The sequence below is a fragment of the Photinus pyralis genome, unplaced genomic scaffold (assembly GCF_008802855.1).
Source record: "Photinus pyralis isolate 1611_PpyrPB1 unplaced genomic scaffold, Ppyr1.3 Ppyr1.4_LG9, whole genome shotgun sequence".
NCBI lineage: Eukaryota > Metazoa > Arthropoda > Insecta > Coleoptera > Lampyridae > Photinus > Photinus pyralis.
The window spans coordinates 18,755,115-18,782,794 of NW_022170878.1; the positions used below are offsets into that span (position 1 = coordinate 18,755,115).

The window sequence follows — 27,680 nt, forward strand, 5'->3', positions numbered from 1 at the left end:
TAAATGCTTCCATAGATAAAAAAAGTTGGCACTGCGCATGCGCAAAATAAAATTTTGAAACTGGCGCTAGATTTTCCTTTATTCCAAGTGCCTATGTATCAAATTTCATTTAAATTCTTCCATAAATAAAAAGTTGGCACTGCGCATGCGCAAAACCAAATTTTGAAATTGGCGTTTGATTTTCCTTTATTCCAAGTGCCTATGTATCAAATTTCATTCAAATACTTTTATAAGTAAAAAAAGTTTGCAATTCGGTTTATAAATGGTCGAGATGCGAAAAGGGCACTGTGAATTTTGAATCGATTCGATTCAACTTTGGGCATTGCGTATTATATGGCTAAAGCTATGCCCATATTGAATTTCATGCAATTCAGTTCATAACTAACGGAGATGTAAAAGCGATCGAACATTTATAAACAAAGTTATTGTTCACACGGACAGATAGATGAACAGACAGACAAAGGAACAGACGGACAGACCAGCATGCAGACGACAGATAGCAATGCAAAATTATAAACGATCTCTAGGATCGTTAATAAACGGCAAAAGTGTAAAATTATGGAACATGTAAAAAACGGTTTTTTGTTTTTTTTTACAATAACTTTTTTTGTAAGCGGTACAGAAAAATTTCCTTCCTTGGTACAAGACTCGACACCATAACGAACCAAATAGCGAAAAAAGTAGAACAATAGCTCTTAAGATAAAAAACTAGTAGCGTCGCAAAACGAGCGGACGGACGGACGGACGGACAAAGTGGCCACAATAGCGCATTTTTTTTTATTTTTGTGGAAATGCGCTAAAAAATTAAATGTGAATGAACACCTGTAAGCAAACTGGTAAGCCCTGAAGCAAAGAAATAACAGTATTCTAATACAATTCGGGACATGAAAAGTTTTTTACGGCAGTATTAAAGCAAACATCACAGAAATGGCAGTTGTCAAGCAATCAAGTATTATTTTCAACAAACCAGCATTTCATTTATTTCATAATCTGTACACTTGAACCGAGGGCACTGACTTAACTGCGTTATTCGATCAAACTAGGTGACTGGGTCGAATTGGGTCCCCGGGTGAAATTGGGTCGCTGGGTCAAGTTGGGTCACTGGGTCAAACTGGGTCACTGGATCAAACTGGGTCTAACTGAAAAGTGTATGACGTGACCCAGCGACCCAGTTTAATTTAGTGACCCAGTTGACCCAGTGACCCAGTTCAACTCTGCCTCGATTACTGAGAGAATTCATCTGTTAATTTTTATCATCTCTGAATGATGCCTATTGACCTGTTTTCCACGCCCACAATGGCGAATTATTTTACAATTTTTTATTGGGTAATATCTACCAATCCTAAACTGCTCATTATGAGTTCATTAATGTAATAGAATATCCCCATTAAAAGCGAAATCTAAAAAATGTGAATTGTGCAATTTTAGGTGTACATCAATAACGAATTGGTAACGACGATTAGTGAAGCGGGCAGCTTCGGCGAGCTGGCATTAATCTACGGTACGCCGAGAGCCGCGACGGTTAAAGCAAAGACTGACGTTAAATTATGGGGCATCGATAGAGATTCGTATCGGCGCATTCTAATGGGCTCAACGATAAGGAAACGAAAAATGTACGAGGAGTTCCTGTCGAGGGTGTCGATTCTCGAAAATTTGGACAAGTGGGAACGTCTCACCGTCGCCGACGCGCTGGAGCCGGCCAGCTTCGAGGATAAGGAGACGATCGTGCGGCAGGGCGAGCCCGGCGATGACTTTTACATTATAGTCGAAGGCCAGGCTTTAGTTATGCAAAATAGGGCCGAAGGTGAGGACGCCACCGAAGTGGGAAGGTTAGGTCCGGGCGATTACTTCGGGGAGATCGCTTTGTTGCTCGACAGACCGCGTGCCGCAACCGTCGTTGCTACTGCTCCACTGAAATGTGTCAAGCTGGATAGGGCGCGGTAAGATACCTTGAATTTATTTTACTTAAACTAGCAGTCCGAGCAAAATACATAGTAACGAAAAGTATATCATGTTACTTATTTGTTGCTAAACCACCTTACCTGCATCACTTGTTTGAATAAAAGTGCCCAATTCTTGACAGAACCAGAAAACCGCTCTTTTGAAAGAGTGTCTTCAACAAAGTGGTAAGTAGGGAAAGCACGTTTCCCAAGAAAGTGTATTATTTTCCAATGTAGAATAAAAATATTCAGTAAAAAGTGTAGATTTCTATTTGAAACTGTTGTGTGAAAATGTGCATAGCATCATTAAACCCCTCCATGGTAAGAAATGTAAATAATTTTTTTATATCCCTGCTAGTTTCTGAAATAATTGACTGCCTCAAGATAAATGGAACACGCTGTATATAAGTTAATTAAATGACATTCAAATATAAGATTATAGACCTGGTAATCGCAACTCACAAAATAAATGACCTGGTCGAGCAGCCTAGGCCGAACCCCCCCACTTAAAAAAATAGTTTCTTCAAAACTCCGCACGGTACCATCGCTTCGCCTTTTATTGAGCGAAGTACCTAATCGAATTTTTGACATGGATGTTCAATTTGCTTTTATAGAAGTACACAAAGTTAACATTTTACAAAAATTAAATTTGCGCTTGCGCATGCGCACGCGCTGCTTTTGACATGTCTGCATCTTCAACTACACAAATAGGGCCGACTGGCCGAAAATTAGCGTAAAAAGATGTGCACGCTCTTGAACCGTCACGAAATTAGCAGCTCCCTTGTTGTGTCTAGTATTTAAGGAAACACCACTTCTATTATACCATAAATTCTTTAAGAATTTTCCGGTAAATCGCCAATCACGGCGGTAGTCGCCAAACGCCACTTCTCCAACATGAAACATAAAAATGCGATACCACTGGAATAGATCGGGTAGTAATTGCTGAGCATGGAAATCAAAACAGATAATAGAATCCGAGTTTTCACCTAAATTCAGCACGAAAATCTCTCTGTTCTGGAATAAAGTTTCAAGGTATTTATTTGTCTGTTATACACATATCTGGGATTGTGAACAGATAATAAGCTGAAGGCAGGTACCTCAGATGAAACTGGCCTGGTAGGCAGCCTGAAGGGCGTACTGCTTCAAAGCGTCGCTAGTTGAAAGGACACTGTATATTTCGTGCCTTCGTTCTATCGCCAGTGTGGTTCTGCAGGCCGAACAGGCGCTTTTAAAGTTTTACACTAGGACTAGGTACCGGGTGACCCAATAAGACTGTTCCTCGGCCATATCTCGGGAACCGTTCGTCGTATGACAAGGGTAAAAAAAATTATTGGGTTAATCGGTTATGAAGAATGGCTGAAAACTATTTTCAAGTTCTAAAAATGACCACCAGAGGGCGTAACTGCCATCTTAAATTTTAAAATTGCATTTTCTTTTAATTTCTCATAATAAACTAAACATTCGTTTTTCACATTTTTAAAGAGAACCAGTTTATCTACCATTTTCGTAAAAACAAAAACTCAGTTATTTCAAAAACAAAGATGCCATGGGGCGTTCATTTGTTTTTGCAATAACCTGCTTTAACTTCTTAACGATTTGAGCATTCCTTGGGCAATAAGAATCAACCAAAATATAGTTGAATCCTTCTCCGCCAGGGGGCTAGTTTTGACACTATGATCCAAAATCCTAAAAAAATCAAATGGAATCATATGACTTTGACGTTTTTGAAAATCTCGGTCCTAAGCCCAAATATTGGTAAAATGAGCTTAATTAATTAATTAATAAAAATGCTTAAATTGTATTTTAAATAAAAATTTTTACGTATTTCCGGTATTTGGTGATGGCGCGAAAGATTGTTTGGAACCCTACACTTTTAGGTAGGTCTCGGAAAATTAAACAAATGAAACACGATGCATTATAAAATAATAACAGTCGTAATTTGTAAATTATTCTGCTGTGTTTACATTCAGAAAGTGCAGTTTTTTTAATTTGTAATCTTTTCTCAAATGCCGATTTCAAACCAAGAAGCATTTAATATGCTGGCGGCGATGGTTTGTGGTTGATTCGGATAGCGCAAATAGAAGATGTGGGCAGCGATGATACTCAAAATATATCGCCAGCATATTAAATGCTTCTTGGTTAAAAATCGGCATTTTAGAAAAGATTACAAATTCAAAAAACTGCACTTTCTGAATGTAAAACACAGCAGAATAATTTACAAAATACAGTTGTTATTATTTTATAATGCATAGTGTTTCATTTGTTTAATTTTCCAAGGCCTACCTAAAAATGTAGGGTGCTTTTCTTTCGCGCCATCGACAAATACCAAAAATACGTAAAAAGTAAATTTAAAATACAATTTAAGCATTTTTATTTATTAATTAATCTCATTTTCCCAATATTCGAGGTTAGGAACGAGATTTTGAAAAACGGTTTTCACTGGCCTCTTTGGATGTTATTTGGCTACTTTTATGTCATTCCGTTTGATTTTTTTAATTTTGGGTCATAGTATCAAAACTAGCCCCCTGGCGGAGAAGGATTCAACTAAATGAACTATATTTTGGTTGATTCTCATTGCCCAAGGAATGCTGATTTCAACCATACCAAATTTGTTAAAATCGGTTAAACGGTTAAGAAGTTAAAGCTGGTCATTGCAAAAACAATTGAACGCCCCACACCATCTTTGTTTTTGAAATAAATGAGTTTGTTTTTACGAAAATGATAGATAAACTGGTTCTCTTTAAAAATGTAAAAAAAAATTTGTTAAGTTTTTTTATGCGAAATTGAAAGAAAATGCAATTTTAAAATTTAAGATGGCAGTTACGTCCTCTGTTGGTCAATTTTTGATCTTGAAAATATTTTCCAGCGATTCTTCATGATCGATTTACCGAATAATTTTTTTTACCCCGGTTCTCGAGATATGGCCGAGGAACAGTCTTATTGGGTCACCCAGTACAGGGAAATTTTTTATGGTCTAGTATCTAGTTACATTTTACAACAAACCCTAATTAATTACCTGATCCCTCCATAAAAGATATAAAAGGTTGGCAGCAAGCCAGACACTGGATTTAGAGTCGGTATTGGGGTTGAGAGTGGAGTCAGGGGTTAATCCTCTCCATTCCTTTTTATCCCTAATTAGCAGTTTGCCTGTTTTGTTCATGGCGAGAGGTTAGATAGTCCAGTTGTATAAACCGTAAATGACGTAACTCCTTAGCAGTACCCAAATGGGTAGGCAACCTGCACTGAAACGCCTCAGATTATACCCCTGAGTGGCATAAAAGCTTTATATGATTTAATTACCTACCTTTCTGACTAATTATGGGAGTTGGGAGCGAAAACATTGAAAAAAAATTTGCTATAGTTCGCACAGACACCATCCGCACACCTGGGCATGCGCAATTCTTTCCTTTTATGTCTAAGAATGCGTGTACCAAATTTGGTTCCAATCGGTTCAACCGGAAATGAAAGTACAGACCGACCGACATACCAACATCATCGAGATATTGTTTGATTCGGATTCCTGACGACTGACGGTACAGGCCATTGTTGGCGACAGAAATCAGCAACAAATAAGTAACAAATTGTTGAACCTTTAACAAAATATGAATTAGTAGTTTTGTTTAAAATTGGACTCCTAACAGAGAAATGTAATGCTTTCACTTCTCGTTTCAGGTTTGAACGGGTCTTGGGACTGTGCGCCGATATTTTGAAGAGGAACATAACACAATACAACAGCTTTGTGTCACTATCAGTCTAATTTATTGTAGGGATTTCACCGTCTCATATAGTAATATGGGGTACGCCACGTAAATCGCCTTCTTTTAGTGCTGTGATTTCTATGATATAATGTCATTTCAACTACCCGCGTCCATTTCGCAATCGAAATTTCAACACTGCGCGCCCGGCTTTACTTTCCCTGTTCACAGTGTAGTTGACGAAAACCGACCAATTTACATTAAACGAGAATGTTCTTTAGGTGACGCACCCTGTATGTTTTCATAATAAATAAAGAAAAGAAAGCAAGCTTGCGCAGCCAAACTGAGGTCTTCACTGGTCCACGATAACGCATTTCTAAGGACTACCGCCTGTTTATTTACTGTTTGCCTTTTGTGTTTCTTTTTTTGGATAATAAATGTGAACTTGTACGTCTGTTTTATCGGATGCTTTAGTATAGGTTTTTTCAAATTAGATTATAAATGTAAACTTGTTAAATGTAAATCTACATACAGTGTGTTTGCAAGTAACCTCCTCATTGCACTGACTTAACATTTGAGCGGTTCGAACATGCAGGGTAACAATAATATCATTTCTTATTTGACATTTGGCACCAGACACGTTGGCGAATTACCACAGGAGCGCTTATCGATTGTGTACAATGAACAAGGATATTGGAGGGCTTTAAAAAAACCTGTATTTAAAGGTTGATGTTTAGTGTTGTCTCCTTTGTTAATATTTATACGAACTTGCTTTATTAATTTGTAGAAATAATTTAACAACGAATTAGTTCTTCAATATTAAAATTGAATAATAGTTTGCTCTTGGGTTTTTATTCACAAAGGCAGCTTTTTAATATTATATGTGTATAAAGTTGTAATTATCATGTATATATTTCATGTTTTCTTCCATATTTATGTATGTACTTCAGTTCGAATGAATAAAATAGAAAAGACTACAAAAGCGCTCCCATTGAACACTACATCATTGGAAACCATTCTTTCATGTCAAAACGACGGACGTTACGCGGCACTTTCGAATCTGGTTTTCGGTTTGTGCTAAAACTGGCGACTCTTTTTGTATACAAATGGAAAAGGAAATTGAATAAAAACATTATTTTGCGCATAAGAAAAGACGAGAACATGTAAAATGTATTACGCATATAATCGGGTGATGTCAGGGAAACCTTCTTCGGGACAAAAACCCCGGCATTGCTCACACAAATACACGAACTCAATTAACAAAGACGTTTTCGTCCGCGTAAAAATCGAACCTCGGCTTTTTTAACGAAGACGCGTTCCTTTCCTCCATGAATCTTAAAACACCCCAGGCGCCGTGCAATAAAAATCTTTCGTTAAAAACAACCTGGGAAATTACATACAGCAAACAATTCGACGATGCACACATTTTTGAGAGCTGGCCACCATGCAATTTTTAGGCGGAGAGCTCTATGCGCCATCTGGAGAGCACCAATGCGGCTTACGTTGGGCATCTTGTTAATGTAAGTCTATCTACATTTCTGCTATAAACACAAAGGCCAAGTAACTTACCATTATCGTCATATTGGGTTGGTGCTTTTCTAATTGGTCGAGGTCGGGCTTCACCAAGCGTTTCGGATTCGTTCGTGGTCTAGTATATTAGAGTCTGGCAATGTCTGATCCTGCTCGCCGCTGTAGTGGTAATGTGTTGTTTGTTTGCCACCTCCGCAGGTCAGTCGTCTCTTATGATATGGCCTTCAGGATGTCACATCGAGCTCTCTGCTGCAGTGCAGTGCCTCCTAACAGTGATAAAATTTACTCCTGCCTTTACTCTCTATGGCATTACCAAGAGTTGGAATGTACCCATACAGCAATTTGTACTGATTGCCATCACGCCATGAAAAGACTTCTTTTTTCTATTAAAGCCTCTGGTTAACGTTATACAACAGTTAGATATTTCTCTGTAACGTTGAAGAAACCAACCCTAAGTGCCCCTTCCTAGAATCCATTAATTTCCCCCTTGTAAATCCTACTGTCTTAATTCAATCTTTTTTGTATTGTGATTATGGCTTTGCCTGACAGCTGTCAAAAAATAAACAATTGTGTCAATAAATTGTTGATTAAGTATGGAAACTTGTTATTAAATGAATCTCGGTTTCCCAAAAATTCATGTTAAATATGAAAGAGCGTAAGTAAGATTTTTTGCGTGGCGTTAAAAATGCATTTTTTGGGCGTACACTATTCGCCTTCTTTACATTTAGGTGCTTAACTCGGCGTCGCGATGTCAGGAGGCGACCGCAGTAAAAAGAAAACTCCGCGTACTCAGGGTTGGGAAGAAGCCGGAGCGGAGTTTTACCAAGAAAGTTACCCGTCCACCGACACCGATTTCGATGTGCTACAGCGCGATCCGAGGCACCTGACCACACTTTTACCGAGCAAACAGAATCGCGCGGTAGCCGGTTAGTATAAAGCGAGCGATATAATTTCAATGCGTTACTGACAGCTTTTAGCTACGATAAAGCGTATCAGAGGTGATACGAAGACGTTCGGTCGACATACACATACCACGTTGAGATCGCGACGTGGCTCGACCACTAATCGTAGGGCGTCTACCACGGCCGATATACAGGTGTCTATGCTGCCGGATTTGTCGGAGAATTTATCCAACGAACAAAGAACTTGGGAGGAAATTATGCAGATCAAGGCTTTACCCATTTCGATGGCGCAAAAGAAAGAAATGAAGGCAAAATTACAGGTACGGGAGCTAGGAATTCTGACATTATTCAAAAGTTGGGTTCTTGATTCATAACTGATTTTTTAGCTTTATCTTGATGGATAAATTCGGGTTTATTTTATTCGAATCGGCTTTTTGAGTTCATTTAATTTGTTTCTTATTATTAGTTATCCACAATTGAGGCCCATCTATGTATCTGATAGTACACCAACAAATTCATGAAACTGTATAAGGATTAGTAGTAATAAGTGGGTTAATTCCCTGTAGCAGGGTCAAAGATGAAATACCACTCTGGGAGGAATAAAGGAACCTCGAAAGAAACACTAACACAATTTAATGCAATTATATATACCTACATGGTGCCCCAACTAAAATTTGCTTCCATCCCATTGTATTTATCTTAACTTCTTAGTCACACTGGGTCTGTGATCTCTGTCTCTTTTCCATACTGGACCACTGGTACCATGGAAACCCTGTGGGCTCCATCTGCCTGGGACTCGTCTCTTACTTTTAATTATACTAATACAATCAAATCAAAGATTAAGAAATAAAGAATGCAGTCTTATAGAAGAACAGCATCATTTTTAGTTATGAGTCCCAAATTTTCATTTCTTCTTTATTTTTGTTTTTCAGAAACTTTAGTGCATGGGACTAATGCCATTACTTTAGATTGTTTGTTTTACTTTGAAAAAAGGTTTGTTTTCTTTTCTCTCAATTTTTTGCATATTTTCCACAAAGTGAAAAATCGCTATTGGTTTCACTTTGTCATCCGTCCGTCACCTCACCTCACCGTCATGACCTTGTAGGGTGACACTGTGCTCTGCTGCTTTTTTAGATTTGTTTCTGGGGTTTATTTTAGTTTTTTTTTCAAATTTATAGTAGTATTTACACTTCGCGCTCGCTTCCCCGCTTCTGCAAAAAATAGGTTATCTTCTGTTTCCACTTCCGCTTCCGTTGCATCACTGGCAGAGCTGGGCAGTATTCGATTTTGTAAATACTTTTTAGTATTCAAATACTTTGTAATTAAATACTTTTATGGAAGCAGTATTTGTATTTGTAACTCAAATACTTTCACAAATATTTAGTATTCGAATACTTCGCAAAGTATTTGGATAATTCGTAAAGTATTCGAATTCTTCGCATAGTATTTGAATACTTAACCTTCCTTTTTTACCAAAAATTGACTACTCCAAAATTTCTCGGGAAAACAACTTTTCTTATTAATTTTGGTGCGTAGAATCCAAAACAATTCGTACTTTTTCGATTAGACTTCTCAATCAAAAGTTATAGACTAGAAAACCAATTTCGAAAAAAAATTCAAAGGGCTGTAACTTTTGAACTAGTAGCCCAATCTTGGAACTGTTTGAAATTATGGATTCTACAGGCCACATTCTATAAGAAATTTTATTTTTAAATTTTTAATATATTTGAGTGACAAGTATTTGAATACTTTTTACTGTATTCGAATACTTTTCAAAGTAAGATAATGAAATACATTTCAAAGTATTCGAATACTTTTTATAGTATTCGAATACGTTTGATAGTATCGAAAAGTATTTGAAAGTATTCGAATACATTCTAAAGTATTTGAATACTTATTTTGTAAAGTATTTGGATACTTTTCAATGTATCTGTATTTAGTATTCGCTTGTGCTGGACGTAAAAGTATTTAGTATTCAAATACCTTTGATTTGTGTAAAGTATTTGCTATTTAGTATTCAAATACTTTTTTTAAAGTATTCTGCCCAGCTCTGATCACTGGACAGAAGCAAGACACACGCATTTTTATGGCTCAGCTCAAAGAAATATCTTTGTAAATGGTAAAGTTACCGCTGCGCATGTACAGGGTGTCCTATTAATAAAGGTCCCAGACCATATCTGTGGAACCGGTAACCCAGCGTGGGGTAAAAGATTTTATTAACAAAAGCAGCCAAGAGAAATCGAAAAATGTCAAAAAATCTTTATATTAACTGGTCTGTATGTCTGTCATGCGCATATTTGGTTTATACAGTTATACTACACGCGCTATGTTTTGTTTTTTCTAGAAACATCTATAGCAAATTTCAAAAAATGTCTGTAAATAAGAAAATTGACTTTGAGCAGTCTGCGCATGTGCACATTTGATTTTTACTTCCGTGGTTAATATTAAAACATATTGTTGCGAATATTCAAAAAAATCCCGATAGACAGGGAAACGCCATTAAAGATCGGCGATAATGGCGGATGTGACGCAATCTTTCCGGGAAATATGACGTGTTTGTTCGAGAACATTCTAGAATACTCGGAAGCGTTCGAGAACTTTCAAGAAAGAAGAGGCGTTTGCTATATAAGCAAATCGAAATGCGTTTCGGTCAGTTCCAATTTCAATGCCGAGGTAATAAATCGTTGGCGCTGTTATAAATTGCGTATAACTAATATTTTAAGTTTATAAATCAATTGATTTCAAGACTATTATAAATTTATTGTTAGTTAATTTAAATAAATAAATCGCATAATTAAATTGATGCGCAGTTTGCGCATGCGCACATCATTGATTGTCATTACTTCTATGTAGCGTAAAGTTATACGTCTATAATTGGCGTTTGTAAACCGCTTTAGAAGTCTGAAGGGGGGATGATTGTTGTATGTCAAATGTACAGATGTATTTAGAGGGACGATTCGCATCTTCCCTTTGGATCATTTTTTTCATCTATAAAATAATAAATGCGCAATACCTGCAAGGTTAATGTGTTGGCGCAGGCGCACTTCAAGTTAATTATTTTCAAGACATTTTAACACTATAACTTGCAATATTGGCGAATTAAACAGTAGGTTAAATAAATGGAGTTGATCGCTAGGTTTTAAGTTGGATTCGCGAATGCATCAATCAATTTTAATATCAGGGGCTTTACCAAAGTTTTAATGTTCCGTCCCGAAATTTTGGTATGAGAAATCATAACGTATAATACAGAGCTGGGCAGAATACTTTGAAAAAGTAATTGAATACTAAATAGTAAATACTTTACACAAATCAAAGGTATTTGAATACTAAATACTTTTGCGTCCAGCACAAGCGAATACTAGATACAGATACATTGAAAAGTATTCAAATACTATCAAAGGTATTCGAATACTATAAACAGTATTCGAATACTTTGAAAAGTAAATACATTAAAAATTTAAAATAGTATACTAGATAAAAGGCTTAATACTACTTAAAAAATCAAGTTATACTTTGTATGGGGTTACCTTTTTTTATATTTGCCCGAAAAAAAATTTGTCTCAGATCGACCCGGAAAAAAATTTTCTTATAGAATGTGACCTGTAGAATCCATAATTTCAAACAGTTCCAAGATTGGGCTACTAGTTCAAAAGTTACAGCCTTTTGAATTTTCTTTCGAAATTGGTTTCTAGTCTATAACTTTTTATTGAGAAGTCTGATCGAAAAAGTACGAATTGTTTTGGATTCTACGCACCAAAATTAATAACAAAAAGTGTTTTCCCGAGAAATTTTGGTGCAGTCGATTTTTGTATACACTGCCTTTTTTTGAGGCCCGAAAAAAAATTTGCCTCAGATCGACCCGGAAAAAAATTTGCTTATAGAATGTGGCCTGTAGAATCCATAATTTCAAACAGTTCCAAGATTGGCCTACTAGTTCAAAAGTTACAGAATAAAGTATCTAAACTTGTACACGTAATTAAGGTCGTTTTTACGTTCCAGAGTGAGCCGAATTTACGACTGCAAGGCTTCGAACAGTTAAAGTGGAAGAGACGCAAGATGTGGAAGAAATTTCGAATATCCATTAAGGAGTCGTATTCGAAATTGGAGCTGTGGAAGGGCGACTTGAAAAAGATCGAGGGTAACTGCGGTACCGGCGTTGTCGCCTATTTCTTATTTATAAAGTGGCTCCTGTTTTTAAATTTCAGTATTTTTTCGTTAGTCTTTCTGTTCGTCATTTTACCTAGTATTATTTTTAAAAACGTCGAGCAATGTGACGACTGCTGCTCGAGCGTCTATTTCAATCAGACGACCGACAGTAACATCGTCCTTGATTTGGTACAGGGTACGGGTCGAATGGAACGGACGATTTTGTTTTACGGCGTGTATTCGAATGAGACTTTTAGTTATAAGGTGAACGGTGCTACGTTGTATTACGACTTGCCTTTGGCGTATATTTCGGTTACGGTCATTTACTTCTTGCTGTCGCTGTTCGCGATCGTGAAGTCGGCCGCGAAGGGCTTTAAGGAGCGATTAGTCGAGGGCGAAGGCCAATTTTATCAATATTGCAATTTGATCTTCGGCGGTTGGGACTTTTGCATACAAAACGAGAAGACCGCCAATATGAAACACAATGCGATCTTCCACGAGATTAAGGGCTTCTTGGAGGTTGAACGTCGCGAGGAGGAACGACAAAACCGTACGCAACAGGAACGAACTAAGCTGTTCGTGGTCAGGCTACTCGTTAACGTGATCGTGATCGTCGTTTTGGCCGCTTCGGCTGCGGCAATTTATTTTGTCTTTGATTATTCCACGAAGCAGGTAGCGAATACGTTGAAAGATGCCCTGTTCAGTTCGAGTTTCGAGATGCTTTTCTACGAATTCCTGCCGTCGTTGAGCATCGTATTTTTAAATGTTATCGTTCCGTTTGTGTTCGCGTTTTTAGTTAATTTGGAAAAGTACAGCCCCTTGAATGTTATACGGATCACTCTGGTGCGGACGGTTTTCCTGAGACTGTCATCCTTGTGCGTGCTCTACGCGTCGTTGTACATTAAAGTAGCGTGTGACGTGGAAAATATCAATTCATGCGTCAGCGCTGATTGCGCGACCTGTTGGGAGTCTTTCGTCGGGCAGCAGATCTACAAATTGGTGCTTACGGACTTTGCGACGCACGCGATTTTGACGTTCCTGGTTAATTTTCCGCGCGCTCTCATCGCAAGGAATTGCACTAACAAGGCCGCGAAGTTTCTCGGCTCCCAAGATTTCGAATTGCCGAAGCACGTGCTTGACGTGATCTACTCGCAGACGCTGTGCTGGTTGGGTTGCTTTTACTCGCCGCTGCTACCCGCGATCGCGACGCTCGTGTGCTTTCTCATGTTTTACATAAAGAAGTTCGCTTGTCTAATCAACAGCACCCCAAGCGTCACCATTTACCGTGCCTCAAGATCGAACTCGATGTTTATGATTGTCCTACTAATCAGCTACATCTTCGCCGTCCTCCCCATCGCGTACGGCATCGGTGAGCTCCTCCCGTCGGAGTCGTGCGGGCCCTTTCGCGCGCTCCCCACGGTTTGGTCGTACATCGTCAACATTTTTGGAACCTCCCCAATGTGGCTGCAGAGCATTTTATTTTTCGTGAGTACCGCCGGATTCGCTGTACCAGCGTTCGTAGTACTAACACTCCTAGTCTACTACTACTGGGCGGTTAACTCCGCAAACCGTCATATGGTTACAGTTCTGAAAAATCAGTTGGTGCTCGAAGGGCACGACAAACAGTTTCTGTTAGACAGACTCAGTATGTTCATTAAGCAACAGCAAGAGTCCCAAAAACGTCTCAGACACGCGGAGATGATGAAAGACGGGGAACGAATCGTGTCCAGTAACTGAACGACCAGTTTTGTATATATAGGTCCCTTATCTAGCCGTAGATCAATCGTAGTTCCACTTAGTTCAATTTGACTGACCAACGTTAAGCCAAATGTAAACCTGCCAAAGCGCGTTCTTTGATCTCCGCATCATTTTTGCCGTACGCTCAAATTTTACAGGCTTAGTAATAGGACACTTTCATTTTTGTGATATTTATTTATGTAATTTAATTAAATCCATTTTTGTAAATTATGATGAATGTAGCTGAAATAAAAGATTTTACAATTTGCGTATATAAACCTTTACGTAGTCCGTCAACGTTAAGCGCAAAGCTTTATCGAGCTAATACTCCGAGGAAGATTATTCGCATAAGACAATTTGTTTGGAACGGCTAAAATCTGCCATGGAACGCTCGTTAAAATAGATTAAACCACAACCACACCCCAGACCAGACTAAACGGAAGAAAAGTTAATTAGAGGGCCTCTCTTCTCGTGTTGCTAAGATACAAGAGCTGCAGTACGCACGAGATGAGGAAACACCATGATACAGCGAAAAATCGGAACTGAACGAGGTACTTAAAGTTACTAGATATAGAAAGTACCGCAATCATCCGCCATTTTTGGTCAAATTTGCTGCCAACTTAAAAAAATTGACAAAATCTGAATAGCTGTAATTTTTTATAACCTAACTTCATAGTACTGTCATGTTTTATAAACATATATACAGATATCTCCAAACAGGTGGAACAATCCCTAACATTAAAGTTACTAGAATCTGGTAAATTCCGCCATTTTTGGGCAAAAATCATGCGTTCTCTCTCTAACACACGACCCCAATGGATTGCGGTACTTTCTATATTTAGTGACTGATATTGCGTAGACATTGATTTGGATCAGCATTATTGAAAGTTATTTTTTTTAGAATTCGTTGATTTGTTGTTTTGTAAAAGATCATTGTAAGTCGGTCGTTGCGATAAGAATTGGGCTATCGTAAAAAAGTTAATTGGTCGTATGTGTGCGCTTTAGATAAGGTTTGTGTTTGTGCGTATTTTAACAAAACACCTAATAAGGAAGTAGAAACGGACATGAAAAAGATGCAAAAGAGAGCCTTTTCGCCTTTGGCCTGTAGTGTACTTAACCCCTAGGTTCTAGGCTAACTTCACACTACAAGAACACGGAAATAAAGTCAACCCGGTAACGTTTAAAAATGGCCACCCGAATGACTATTCCCTCCAAAAATAAACAAGATCCCGCTTAAATTTGAAAAGTGGCATATGATCAAACATCTAAGGCAGGGCCCCCTTACGTTGGTTGTAAACAACGCTATGACCTGAAGCACAGTAGAGAAGGAACGTAAAATAAAACACTGAAATTGTGAAAAGTTTGTTTAATAATGATCGTTATTATTAAGATTGTGAATGCCCGGAAATTTAGTTGATGTACATTAATATAAGCAAAGCCAAAAGGTGTCGTACTCTCGCAAAAGTAATGCCAAGGGTAAAAGAGTAGGACGTAGAAAATCCTCGCAGTTTTTGATTAATACAGTCCAAAATTTAGTTAAAAAAATAATTTGTAAAAGTTTAAGCAGTAACAAAGATAGCAAATGCATATACACAATGTTGGTTACACTGCACTCAAGGTTAAAAACAAATTTTTGGGAACAAAGGGTAAGGTAAGAGCATCAGGTACTTAAATTCTGAGAAAGGGTTAAGAGTACAGAGTACTATCGGCAGAAATATATGGAGTCGTAGCTCATTTATCGCACATAGATTCTAAACCGAAAAGTGTTGATTAGCATAATCTCGCCCCCGCAAGATAGGTAACATCGCCCCCCGTTCGGGGTTTCGAGTCTACAGTTGAATGTCGAAGACAATCACGGAATTAGGTATCGTAACTCAATTTGATTACAGTTTTTACCACCCCCGTGACTGCTTCATTCACGCAGAAAATGTTAATTACAAACAACAAGTCAGTACATACATCAAGCAACTCGGTAATTTCCATTTGTTAAAATAAAATAATCAAAATTTATGACTGTAAGTTCTCGAACAAGACCAAGTATTGTGATGTACCCAGGCCAGTCCCGAGAGACTGCGCAACTCAAGATTTAAAATTCAAAACTTTCCCTCCCAAACTAACTGATCCCCATGGCACGTGATCGTCTAGATAAAGCTACCCAACCTGAATAACAGGACCACTTACTATGTTGTGTTTTTAAGAGTCGCTACAAGATATGTGTTGCTTGTAGGAGTGAGGGTCAAGTAAGGAATACAAATAAAACAAGTACAAGCTTTAAAAACGGAGATTTAATCCAAATAATTAGCATTGCAAGATTAAATTTAGAAAATGGTAGTTCACCGAGTACCAATATAAAAATAGGCTGGGAAAAAAAGAACTGACCAAGAAAAAACCCAGCCAACAAATTAATATTGAACTTTATAGCAAAATTAGTTATCTGTAATGGCATGAATGCATATTATGATGGTTGTCAAGTAAATCAATACGATGTTGAATCACAGGCTCCGCTGGAATGCCTAAAGAATCAATATTTCACACACATAACACAAAAAAACAATCATTAAAACAGTAAACAGCAAACTCGCACGCATACATACTCATAAACAAAAGAGGTATACAGAATTTACGTAGGCGTTGACAGTCAACATATTGGCATAACAAAAACTGACACAAAACCAATATTCGGTCACTACATGTCAGGGATCGACTAATCGGATTGATTAGCAATATCAGCAAGAAGGCTCTTTTCAAAGACACAACAAAAAACAGTACATAAAAGATATATACCTCTGCGTATGTCAGTTCTGAACTTTAGCCAGCCTCTGCTACGTCAAATCGAGATATATCGGTATCAAATATAGCACAGTACCTATTAGAAACAAGTCACCCCGCCAAGTATTAATAATCATAATCACCCTGTTCAAATAAATATAGTAGGAGTATAACGATAGTATCACATTACAACAAACACAAAGAAACATGTCGTGGCAAACATTAGTATCAAGTAATTAATTCACAATGCCAAGCGCAATATGTAACAATCAACCACCTAACGTACGTCCCCCGGCCCCCAGATGAGGCACCCTGTAAATAAACAGTAATATATTCATGCGCAAACAATAACGAGATGCGCTGCAATAAATTAAAATGTAGTTCTGCAAACTTGTATAGAATATAGTCCCTAAGGGAACATACAGTATCTAAATATAAATAAAAACACACGTAAATCGGTCAGTAATTCACAGTAGAACCAGTATAATTAAAAGTACAATTTGTATCTAGAATGTGTTATAAATGGCGATAATCATGCGTTACGAAAATAACATTAAATTGGCAAATAATCGAACACGATCATATCGTTATTAGAGGGATGCAATAGACGTAGAGATAAAAGAAAACGAGTACATCACCTTTGTAATTGTCGAAGCCCTTTTTTTTAAACAAATCCTAGACGAAAATTGAACGTGCTCCGAGACGGGTCGATACGGATCATTAAGTTTCCTCACATAGCGTAATATTTGACCCTTTTATTGTAAATTATGGCCCATTTCAATGTAGAGCAGAGAAGAAAAAAACACGTGTTCCACGAAAACGAAACAAAGCGCAATCTTGCCCTTTTTCGTTGCGCCAGGCTCGGATTCGGGAATATTTAAATCGAATTTTAGCGGGCTAATTCGGTTCCATCACAGTATAATCAACACATAAACAGAAATTAAGTAAACATTACACCAAAAACGTAAACGATTACAAACAAAAGGATAACGGTATCAAACATGTCATTTTGCATTGCGGTTAAACCAAGTATATTTTAAAAACAAAGATTGAAACACAAAAAATATAAAATGCGGCATACAAAACACAAATACGATATAAACAAATGCAAAAATGACTACCTGCATTAAATAACACAAAACACTTATGGAGCGACGCGTTCACGACCGGCATTCAAGACAAGATGCTAAACGTAGCCCCCGTTCGTGCTTTCTAGATGGCGCAGATAGCTTTTTCCCACCTAGAAATTGCATGGTTGCCAACTCTCAAAAATTTATGTATCGTAAGTTGTATATACAGGGTGCAAAGAAAAAAACGTGCGCGGTTACCTGCGACTGTTTTTATACTAGACCACTTGTCTAAATATTTCAAAATCCATTTAATCCTTCCAAATATATTATGTATTATTAATATTCCCTTAAAAAGCATCTTGTGAAATGTGACCAAGTTCGCTTCCTGCAATATTTGTAAACACAACGAGATGGCACGTTATTTAGATAAGCATCAAGGTATCTCTATCTTTATTTCTTACTTTGAGTAAGTGAAGTCAGCAAGTACTCTAAATGCGCGCGTCAAAAAAATAGGATTTGAAAATGTTTGTTTTTTCTGTTGGACCACAAGGGTTGTCCAAAATTCAAGTGAATTGTGAATTTAAATGTTTGCAAAAGAAAGTGAGAGTAGATATCTATTCAAAAGACTGTATCACTATACCTTGCTCTCTTTTTAGTGAAGTACTTCGAGCAAAATTTGTTGGTGTTGGTGGCGGCTGGTGGAAGTGAAACAGGTTCATTGAATAGATTTGCACGGAAAACAAAAGTTGACATTTATTTAACAATGACTGACGAGATACTTCATAGAAACGACGATCCATAGAGATCCCACAATTTCACATTACTATGGATCGTTTTCACAAAATCACGACTTATTTCCCACAATTTCTTCGACACGCCTTGATCAAAGTTCACCTTCGACCGATACTCCTTACAATCCCTGTAAACTTGACCATTTTTTAAATCTGGCTCGGTCGCACAGTAAATGGCAGTTTGGGCACCCTACAACCGTTACCGTTATCTTAATCTCACTAAAGTCGCCTTACCTGAGTCGGCGTTCTCATAAATAAAAATGCGAACGGAAGACTTAGCAGAATCTGATACCACTTCAGATTTTGATGCCGAAATAAATTCGTATACACCCAGCCCGGGCAGACAGCGTACACGCTTATGGGCCTTCCCTCGGTGCGTCTGGCGAGTTCCTTGCAAAAATAAATATTCGCCAACTTCGAGTTTGCGTAAGGATCAGTCTTCGAGATGGTTCGTTCGAGGTTCAAGTCATCCAAGTATATTTTCCCTCGTTCGTGCATTAAAGATGATATCACGATAATGCGGCTCGTTTCTCGATCGAGCAATCCCATCAACAGATTGGTCAGTATAAAATGGCCGAGGTAGTTTACGCCAAAGTGAATTTCGAAACCGTGCTTTGTCTTACAACGAGTACTTGAAGGATGTGAAACGCCCGCGTTGTTTACTAAAATGTGAACCGAAGAGTACGTGGCTTCAATTTCGTCGACGAAGAGTAAGATTGAGTCCACCGATTCCAAATCGAGCTCCATAGGTATCTGCAGTTGCTTGCGTGAGAAATCGACTTAGTACAAATTTGACTTACGATAATCGACGAGCAGCTTAACTCCTGTTTAATTTTTCGCACGGCTGTAGCCGCCCTTCCCAGATTTCGACAGGCCATTATCACGTGGGCACCGCGACTTGCCAGTTCCTTCGCGATTTGGTAACCGATTCCCGAGTTTGCACCGGTCACAATCGCAAGTTTCCCATCGAGTTTAACTTTATTTTTACATTTGCCCCAGGTGCTTTCTCTATATTTACGTATGCATATGAGCAGAAAAACGACTGGAATTAAGACGTGACGAGTGAGTGAAATCATTTTTCGAAAATTTTGTGTAGAGTTAGAGGTTATGCAACATTTTATATATTTTTATTTTTGAATTTCCCTAATACCAACATGTTGCTAAACACCAACTTTATCACCACAAAATCCCCATTACGTTTTGTTGACTTTTCTAAATATCTAACCTTAAAATTGATACAATGGCAATTCACATCCAAGGCGGGAAAGATATTGCAAAATCTTCAATAGAAGAGAATATACAATCTATGCCATTTAAAATCTCAGCCGACTGCGATGCCAAAGTTTCGACGTATTTCAAACCACTCGTCAAAGTAAACGAAGACTCGAGTAAGATTTCAACTTGAATTTTTGCTTAACGCTTCTGTCCAGTCTATTCAAGCTCATTCCGAGGGCATCCCTTATCTGGTAAAAAACTGGCAATTCCCGACGGTTATATGGGCGTGGTTTTACATGAAACGGTACCACCTGGTACGGACAAAGTCGATCGAAATTTTTATATAGTGAATAAATTTGATTCGTTCATGCATTGGAATTGGGATAAGACGCCTACGCTCAACGATCCAATTATGCAAGCGCTGCATGTGTGGATCGACGTCGCTGAAGCTGTAAGGATAGTTTGATGCGAGCATATTATAAAATCTTCAATTTTAGCTACACTCGTCGTGATTTTTTACATTTTGGTTGTACAAGTGAATATATATCGTAAAAATAAATCTAGCATATTATTAGATCTATAGAATTTGTTGTGCAAATGCTGGCAGACTCCACTGGGAAATGATTTATTAAATGGCGCCAGTGTATCGGCAGAAGAAAGAATTGGTGGGTGTGATCGATGGTTATGTGCCTCAGGGCGCTGGAGGGGTTAAATCTGGCTGTGCCCCTTTCTAAACTTTTCATGCTCTTTCAAAACTCTCGGAGCCCATTCCATAGTACTATTAAAGTTTTTTAAGTTTCTAGCCTTTACACATTCTTAAAAAATACTCCGAGAAAGATCTTCCAAGTCGCCAGATTATTCTATTTCTAAATGGTTTTTCAACCATAAGCATTGGAATTTAGAACTTTCTAGAAGCCTCCCAAAGATGTTTAAGTCATTGCCCATGAAATCTTGGAAAGTGGTCTAAAATAAGGCTATTCCTACAGTATAGAATTCCATTATCTGGACATTGGTTACATGGATTATTCCTGCCTATTCAGATTTTATTTTGAATTGGAAATCTAAGGAGGGTGTTGGGATCTATTTTATGGCACCATAAAATATTGTTAGGCAGGACCCTTACCTATAATCCTTTCAAGATAATACACTGACATAGGTATCATGGTATCCACTAAGAGGGAAGGAGGTATTGACAATGGGCAAACTGGACTAGAATAATAAAAACGAGAGATAGAATTGTCAGATTAATATGACTGGTTTTTAAAATATCTCCTATCGGTATTATTTAATTAATAAACGTTTGATAATACAGCGAGAACATAAAATAGAGATGAGAAGAAGTAGCATTTTTTAAACTTTTATTTCAAATTTCGCGCAAAAATTTCTATAGTTCCAAAACGTTTGGGGATATTTTGTGGGTTGGTACTTGACACATGCGCAGCTTGAATTACATTACAGAATTGAAACGTCATACTCTGTACCAGAAAGTAGTGCAGTGTTTAGTGCGTTTTCGTGATAAAAATAAGGAGATAAGGATTTGAAAGTTTGATTTCAATTTAGATAATATTAATATTTCACAATAACGAGTAAATTAGGTGACCATCCTATCCACTTTTGCGATTTTCAGGTGAGCAAATTTGTCGCAATATTTCGACAAGATGGCGACTATTTGTGGAACTTTAGGTATCCCTGGAACCATGGACGAAGACAATAAAAGCTCGACCGTTGTAGAAACACCGATACAGCAAATCTCCGCGCAAACGGAGAGCAACGGTTTGGAGGAGTCGTCAGCACAACAGACCCATCAATGGATGTACCCATATGGGATGTCGGTGTATGGACAATACCCTGGTTACACCGAGGGTTACAACCATCCATCGTACGCTCACTATTATCAGTATTATTCACAAGTAGGATATGGACCGTACATGAGTTTTAATAGCAAATCAGACGAGTTAGACGGAAAGAAAATTTCGGACAGTGACGATGGGAAGATAAATCCCCCTCTACCGCCAGGTCCTCCGCCACCTACCACCGCGCCAACTCCAACTCCTTTCATAAGCAAACCCCCAATTTACAACCCCCCGAAACCATTCGGTAACATTAGGTTTAGTTTTAACAACAAACGACATGCCAATGACAATACCCCACAAACCAATTCGCTAACCAGCGGGGCCGCCAAGAAGAAACGTAAACGTAACAAAATCAATCAAAACTTATTCAATCAGCAAAACAACTTTTACAATAATTACAACTTGCCCCCGCTTCCTCCATCTGAAAACCAACAAACGAAACCGACACCTCCTCCACCCGAAATTATGCCTCCATTACCGCCAGTGCCTCCGCCAGACACGTCGGTACCTCCCCCGCCTCTACCCTCAGAACCGGCGAAACCCATCATAATGAAACCAAAACCGAACGCCTTCAACAATCCGACGGACGACTGGCCTCAGGATCTCAAGGACTACGTCAATCGCTGCTACGCAAAGTGCAAGACGAACATCGACAAGGACCAGGTCGACATCGTACTGAAGGGGAAAATAACGCAGGCCGCATCGTCGGGCGAATTATGGGTAAAAGATTGGTCTAAAGAGCCTTTGCCGAGTATACATAGCGAACGTATGAATTTAGTTCCGAAAAAATTACCCGACCAATTATCTCACTATCAGAATGTGCCGAAGAAAGGTATCTCCGTCGCTATGGGCGCCCGACTGGGCGCGAGAGCGTCGACGTTACGCGGAAACAGTCGGTCGTCTTCAAGTTCCAGGTCGTCATCACGGTCCCCGACGAATAATTATAAGAAGTCGAATTCAAGGAGTCCGCACAGGCGGAGGTCTTCCAGGTAAGATTTTCCTGCATACAGAGCGTTCTAATATGCTTGAAAAATAAGGTGGGGTTGGAAGGTTTTTAATTTTTTTCCAAGTGATGGAGAAACGGGGAAGTCGAATTTGAGTGGTTTCAAAATTTTAAATTTTTATAGTGTTTTATTAATTTTATAACAATTCTATGTACACTATTTACACACATCACACATTTTGCTTAACAAACACGCAATGCCCTCTTTAATTCTGTGTCTCAACTCAAGCTAATAGTTAGGTGAAGACTTCAGTTTAACATCGTTTAGTTTGGGAGCGAGGGTAAGTTTCTCTGGCACAGTCCACAGAAACTACCATGATTTATTTATTAAAAAATTGAAGTTTGAGCTCCAAAATGGAGTGACACGATCAGATGGCGGAAGTAACAAAATTGACAAAATTTGACACCCCAAAAAAATTGACAAAATGTTTAAATTTGTGCACTAAAAATTGGGAAAAGGGAAAAGTTATTTTGTCACTTAGTAAAGTACATTAAGATGCGCCATTTTATTCTGAATTTAATGCATTTAAGATTTGAGTCATTTTTTGACATATGTCAATTTTTTATTTATTTATTCTGGTATCTTGACATTTTTTTATTGCTTTTTTGGAAAAATCGCAGTAACCCTGGAAATTTTTCCATAACTTTCAGCGGCCACTTAAAAAATTCCTTAGGCTTAGTTTAAGGATTCGATTATAAAAAAGAGGACCCGCTTATCTTGAACGGTTCAAGAGATTTGAATTTTTAAATGAGCCTTTGCATAGAGAAAAATTGACGATAAACCCCTTGCGTAGATTTTAGGCACATTTAGGAAACAAGTAAAAAGGTTTTCTCCCTAAGGCGAATAATTTCAGCGCATTTGACACGTATTGATCAGTATTTCCCAAAAGGCCATAGCTATGTGCGGCGTTTTTTTTTTACTACAGATCGCTATGGTTAAAATTTCAAAGAAATATCTTCATAAATAAGAATGTTGCCGCTGCGCATCTAATGTTTACAATATGAGATATGTTTGCTCTTAACAGAAGCATCTGTGATTAGTCAAAAGGATATCTTGATAACTAAGACAGTTATTGCGCATGCGCACAATAATCTGATGTTTACAATATGTGATACGTTTGCTTTTACTAAGTGCATCTTTGGTTAAAAGTACAAAGAAGTATCTCCATAAATAAGAAAGTTGGCATTGCGTAGTCTGCGCATGCGCACATATGATTTTTACTACATTGCCTTTACTAGAACTATCTGTGGTTAAACTTGCCTGCACAAAAAAGTCACAGTCACAGTTTCTGTAGTACTATCTTACAACCGTATTCAATCTTATACTTTTTGTTTTATTAATAACAATTACAAAATTTAGATATAATATTACATTAAATTCGTTACACGTTTTTATAAAGTAAATGATTAGAGAATTAGTGTAAAATTGGAACGGAGTCGTCGTATGTAATCCATCGCATGAAACGAAACGTTCGCAATTTGAGGAGCTATTTTGAACGTTTTTTTATGGCGAACAAAATGGGCGTGGCAAAAGTCGTACTGCGCATGCGCAATAGTCAACATTCTTATTTGTGGACCAATTTAATCGAAAATTTTATGGTAGCTTCGTCTAGTGAAAGAAAACAGAATGGGCGTGCCAAAAATTGTGCTGCGCATGTCATTTTTGAATATTCCTGAGCCGTTTCCTGGTTTTTTGGGTGTCGCTCCTTTGAGTTTGTAAAAATATTCTAATCAGAGGTGTGAAAAAAATCTATAATAACCAATGCAAAATAAAGGCTGTTTTCTGAATAAAGATGTAACTTCAAGTATCTGTTTCAGTTCACCGTTGAGCGACGAGAATTATAGGTCCATAACGAAAACGCCGAAGAACAAGGGGAGGGGTAAATTAATTGATAGACTGGGCGTGACCAAAAAACAAACTGCAAAACAGCTCAAAAGGCAAAAGATGAAGGAGAAGAAACAGTTCTATACGGAGTTCGGCGTGTCCGTCGAAGAAAACTCCGAGGTGCTCCAACAGAGAGCGGCACGGTTTAGTTCGGGCCCGAAGGCGCCCGCGGACGCGAACGTTACTATTTTCAATGGTAACGGGAAGAAAAAGAGGACGATGTTCGCCGATAGCTTTAATAATAAATTTATAGAAGATCCGAACGGCGACTTTGACTGGACAGAATTTCACATTGTGGGTACTTGTCAGGACGTCGAAAAGTCGTTCCTGCGACTAACTAAGGCCCCCGAAGCTTGTGAAGTACGTCCAGTCGAAGTCCTCAAATTGTCCTTACAGAATGTTAAAGCGAAGTGGATCGAGAAGCAGGACTATTTTTACGCCTGCGATCAGCTCAAATCGATCAGGCAGGATTTGACGGTAAGCGCCCTCGCGCGTCGATCCGTTCCAGTTTTTAATTTTTTGTTCTGCACAGGTTCAAGGTATAAGAGACCGGTTCACCGTCGAGGTGTACGAGACGCACGCGCGCATTGCGTTAGAGAAAGGGGACCACGAGGAGTTTAATCAGTGCCAAACGCAACTCAAAATGTTATATTCAGAAGTCGGAGGCGCGCATCGTAACGAATTTACGGCGTACCGGTTACTGTACTATATTTTTACCAAGAACACTTTAGGTAATTGGAAGCTTTGAACAGTGGGCGGTCTTAACTGGCGCGAGCGACTTCAGGGAAGCACGTTTTTTTTTACCTGACGCTTGGTTCACACTTCCTCCCTTTGTACCCATGTTGACAATCTCTTTTACATCTTTTTGACATACACCGCGAATCACAATTACACTTGATAACGCCAGCTGCGTAGGAACGCGTCAAACGTCCCCACTTACGCCGAAATACTGCACACAACTTCGAACAGCGATAAGCACACGTGCGTTCATTAAATTTCTTTCGATAAAAACTGCTTATCGCAAACGACCAGATGTGTCTAACTAACAAGAACAATTACAAAACAATTCTAAAAGGAAAAATAGACACTGAGATACAAATTCAAATACAATAAACCAAATCTATGCTTATTTCCTAAATAATTCTCTAGATTTACACTAAATAAATTGAAATACTTGGATATACACGATGCCCCGTCATTGTTTTTGATTATCGGTTTATAACACACTACCCATTCGCCCTGTATATAGGGTATTTAATGGGGTGGTGATCTTGTACCTTGTCAGTTAGAAACAGCGTGCAGCACAAGGTTTTGATAGGCGAGGTCGTAATTGCTTGCCCCTAAGACCGCCCCTGTCTGCTAAATACGCGCCTTTTAAAGAAAAATAAATATTTTTTTTCAGATATTATGACGATGATGAAGACTCTTTCGCCCGAGGAAAGGCGGGACGAAACAATCGCGTTTACGTTAAGGTTAAGATCTGCGTGGAGTTTAGGCAATTTTCACAGGTTCTTTAGGCTATACGGAGAGGCTCCGTGCATGACCGGATACGTCATGGATTGGTTTACGCAGCGGGAACGAATAAATTATTTTAAGGCCTTACTGAAAAGGTAGGTTATGAGCGCGATCGTCTGTCTGCATTTTTTTAATTCACGCTCGCGCGACTGTTTCGAAAGGCAAAACTTTCGAAACAGTAAACGCCGCCATTACTAAAGTTACTTGCAGGACAGATTTGTGTTTACTTGTTTCTCTTTCAGCAATTTTAAAGGTATATTTCACGGTATATTTGACTTATATTTTGAATTTGGACATTTGGAAACGTGCATCCGGGGTCCGGGTGCAAATTTCCAGTTGACCATTTCAAGTGTTATTAATGCTTTTTTACCTGTTTAGTTACCGACCGCATATTTCCGTGAGCAATGTGACCCAAGAGTTGGCATTCAAAACTGAGGAGGAATGTTTAGGCTTTCTTGACACTTTCGGGCTCACTTTTACGGACGTCGACCGAACTTTAATTGATTGTAAGGCGAGCATGGCCGTTTTACCCAGCATCTGAGTTCCGGCCTAATTATTGTCTTCTTAATTCTCCATCTCACGTTTGCCTACCATCGAAATTCTTCCTCTAATCTCGCAGAGTTAACGAGGAATGCGCCACACTTCTCATTTTATCTCTTTGCCAATCAAAGCGAAATCCTTGATTGCAATTCAAATGATCTCGTAAAAGACTTGTTGTTGTTATATATAATTTATATGTTGAAGTTCTCCAGATGTGAAGTGCTCCAGAATCAATTACGACAAGCGATTCGGAAGTGTTAGAATATATTATTTATAATACCTTTGAAAAACTGGTATGGCGGAGTACCTACCCACTAATGGTAAAGACCATTTTGTTTATCGAGGGTTGTACAAAGTACATCCTTACATATATGTAAATAATTGTATATAGTGTTAAATTAAAGCGATTTTTATTAAATTAAATTTTTATTATAATTGTTTTTTATTTCTACTAGCGCTGGCTTAATAATGTACCTTAATATCATGACGGAAAGGTTCGCAAATTTTGGTACTTTTTGGGGTTATATTGCGTATATATAATAAAAGGCGGGAACCTTTTCATTAACAGGGGTGAAGACGGAAATGGACAAAAAGGAAGTTATAAGAGTGGGGAGAGACGCGTCATTATTGGCAGTGGTGTAATAAAACAAACTGACATCGTCTCTTCTGTTTTATGATAAGTCAAGTCCACAACACAAAGGAAGTGATATGAGGACAACTTCCGTCGTGTTATGCTATTTCCCACCACCGTTATATTCTCCTATTATTTTTTACTCGTAGGATTGAAGGAAAATTTAATGCAATTGTTTAAGCCCGTTTGACATGGAGCAATAAAAATTGAAATTGCATGTAATGGGAATAGAATTGTACCATGTCAAAATACAATGCACGTGGTATTGCTCCATGTCAAGCGGCCTTTACAAATAGTCTAATTTTATAGTTTATTTTAAGTTTGAATAAAACAAGTGTTTGCTAAAACGCGTTTTTTTTTACAAATTCGTTAGCGTTTTGTCTGGTACCAAACGGCCCTCAGACGATTGATTGAGATGAACTAGTTTGGAACAGAATTGTGTCCCCTATCCGTGGATA

At 38.2% G+C, this 27,680-nt stretch overlaps 5 protein-coding genes across 9 annotated transcripts in view; 4 read left to right on the forward strand and 1 right to left on the reverse strand.

The window, feature by feature from the left end:
* The window catches only part of LOC116180316 (cAMP-dependent protein kinase type I regulatory subunit), a 42,933-nt gene extending 36,316 nt beyond the window's left edge, over positions 1 to 6,617 (forward strand). For all 3 annotated transcript variants that reach the window (XM_031500242.1, XM_031500243.1, XM_031500244.1), the window contains exons 3-4: positions 1,429 to 1,940; positions 5,613 to 6,617. In XM_031500242.1, coding sequence (XP_031356102.1) covers positions 1,429 to 1,940; positions 5,613 to 5,697 — 597 coding nt within the window. In that variant the 3' untranslated portion in view covers positions 5,698 to 6,617. The remainder of the gene's footprint in view (positions 1 to 1,428; positions 1,941 to 5,612) is intronic.
* Positions 6,618 to 7,682: 1,065 nt separating this feature from the next.
* Positions 7,683 to 14,218, forward strand: LOC116180314 (transmembrane channel-like protein 7). The gene is made up of 4 exons (XM_031500237.1): positions 7,683 to 7,820; positions 7,894 to 8,091; positions 8,143 to 8,387; positions 12,067 to 14,218. Exons 2-4 carry the CDS (start codon positions 7,914 to 7,916, stop codon positions 13,948 to 13,950), a joined length of 2,307 nt encoding a protein of 768 aa, XP_031356097.1. The 5' UTR covers positions 7,683 to 7,820; positions 7,894 to 7,913; the 3' UTR covers positions 13,951 to 14,218.
* Positions 14,219 to 18,522: 4,304 nt separating this feature from the next.
* LOC116180317 (retinol dehydrogenase 14-like) lies at positions 18,523 to 19,731 on the reverse strand. Its single transcript, XM_031500245.1, has 3 exons — positions 19,381 to 19,731; positions 18,815 to 19,333; positions 18,523 to 18,770 (listed from the first exon to the last, which is right to left on the reverse strand). The coding sequence occupies exons 1-3, from the start codon at positions 19,654 to 19,656 to the stop codon at positions 18,570 to 18,572; spliced, it is 996 nt and encodes a 331-aa protein (XP_031356105.1). The 5' UTR covers positions 19,657 to 19,731; the 3' UTR covers positions 18,523 to 18,569.
* A 38-nt stretch (positions 19,732 to 19,769) lies between these two features.
* LOC116180320 (ribonuclease H2 subunit C) lies at positions 19,770 to 20,371 on the forward strand. The gene is made up of 3 exons (XM_031500247.1): positions 19,770 to 19,968; positions 20,011 to 20,246; positions 20,293 to 20,371. Exons 1-3 carry the CDS (start codon positions 19,821 to 19,823, stop codon positions 20,305 to 20,307), a joined length of 399 nt encoding a protein of 132 aa, XP_031356107.1. The 5' UTR covers positions 19,770 to 19,820; the 3' UTR covers positions 20,308 to 20,371.
* An 858-nt stretch (positions 20,372 to 21,229) lies between these two features.
* On the forward strand, positions 21,230 to 27,023 carry LOC116180315 (leukocyte receptor cluster member 8 homolog). Of its 3 annotated transcripts, none has more exons than XM_031500240.1 (7): positions 21,230 to 21,422; positions 21,479 to 22,637; positions 24,470 to 24,732; positions 24,790 to 25,013; positions 25,069 to 25,267; positions 25,939 to 26,146; positions 26,430 to 27,023. In XM_031500240.1, the coding sequence occupies exons 2-7, from the start codon at positions 21,493 to 21,495 to the stop codon at positions 26,590 to 26,592; spliced, it is 2,202 nt and encodes a 733-aa protein (XP_031356100.1). In that variant the 5' UTR covers positions 21,230 to 21,422; positions 21,479 to 21,492; the 3' UTR covers positions 26,593 to 27,023. The 3 variants fall into 3 exon arrangements, with proteins under 3 accessions (XP_031356100.1, XP_031356101.1, XP_031356099.1); XM_031500241.1 differs by having other exon boundaries at positions 24,793 to 25,013; XM_031500239.1 differs by having other exon boundaries at positions 24,470 to 25,013.
* The last annotated feature ends 657 nt before the right edge of the window (positions 27,024 to 27,680 follow it).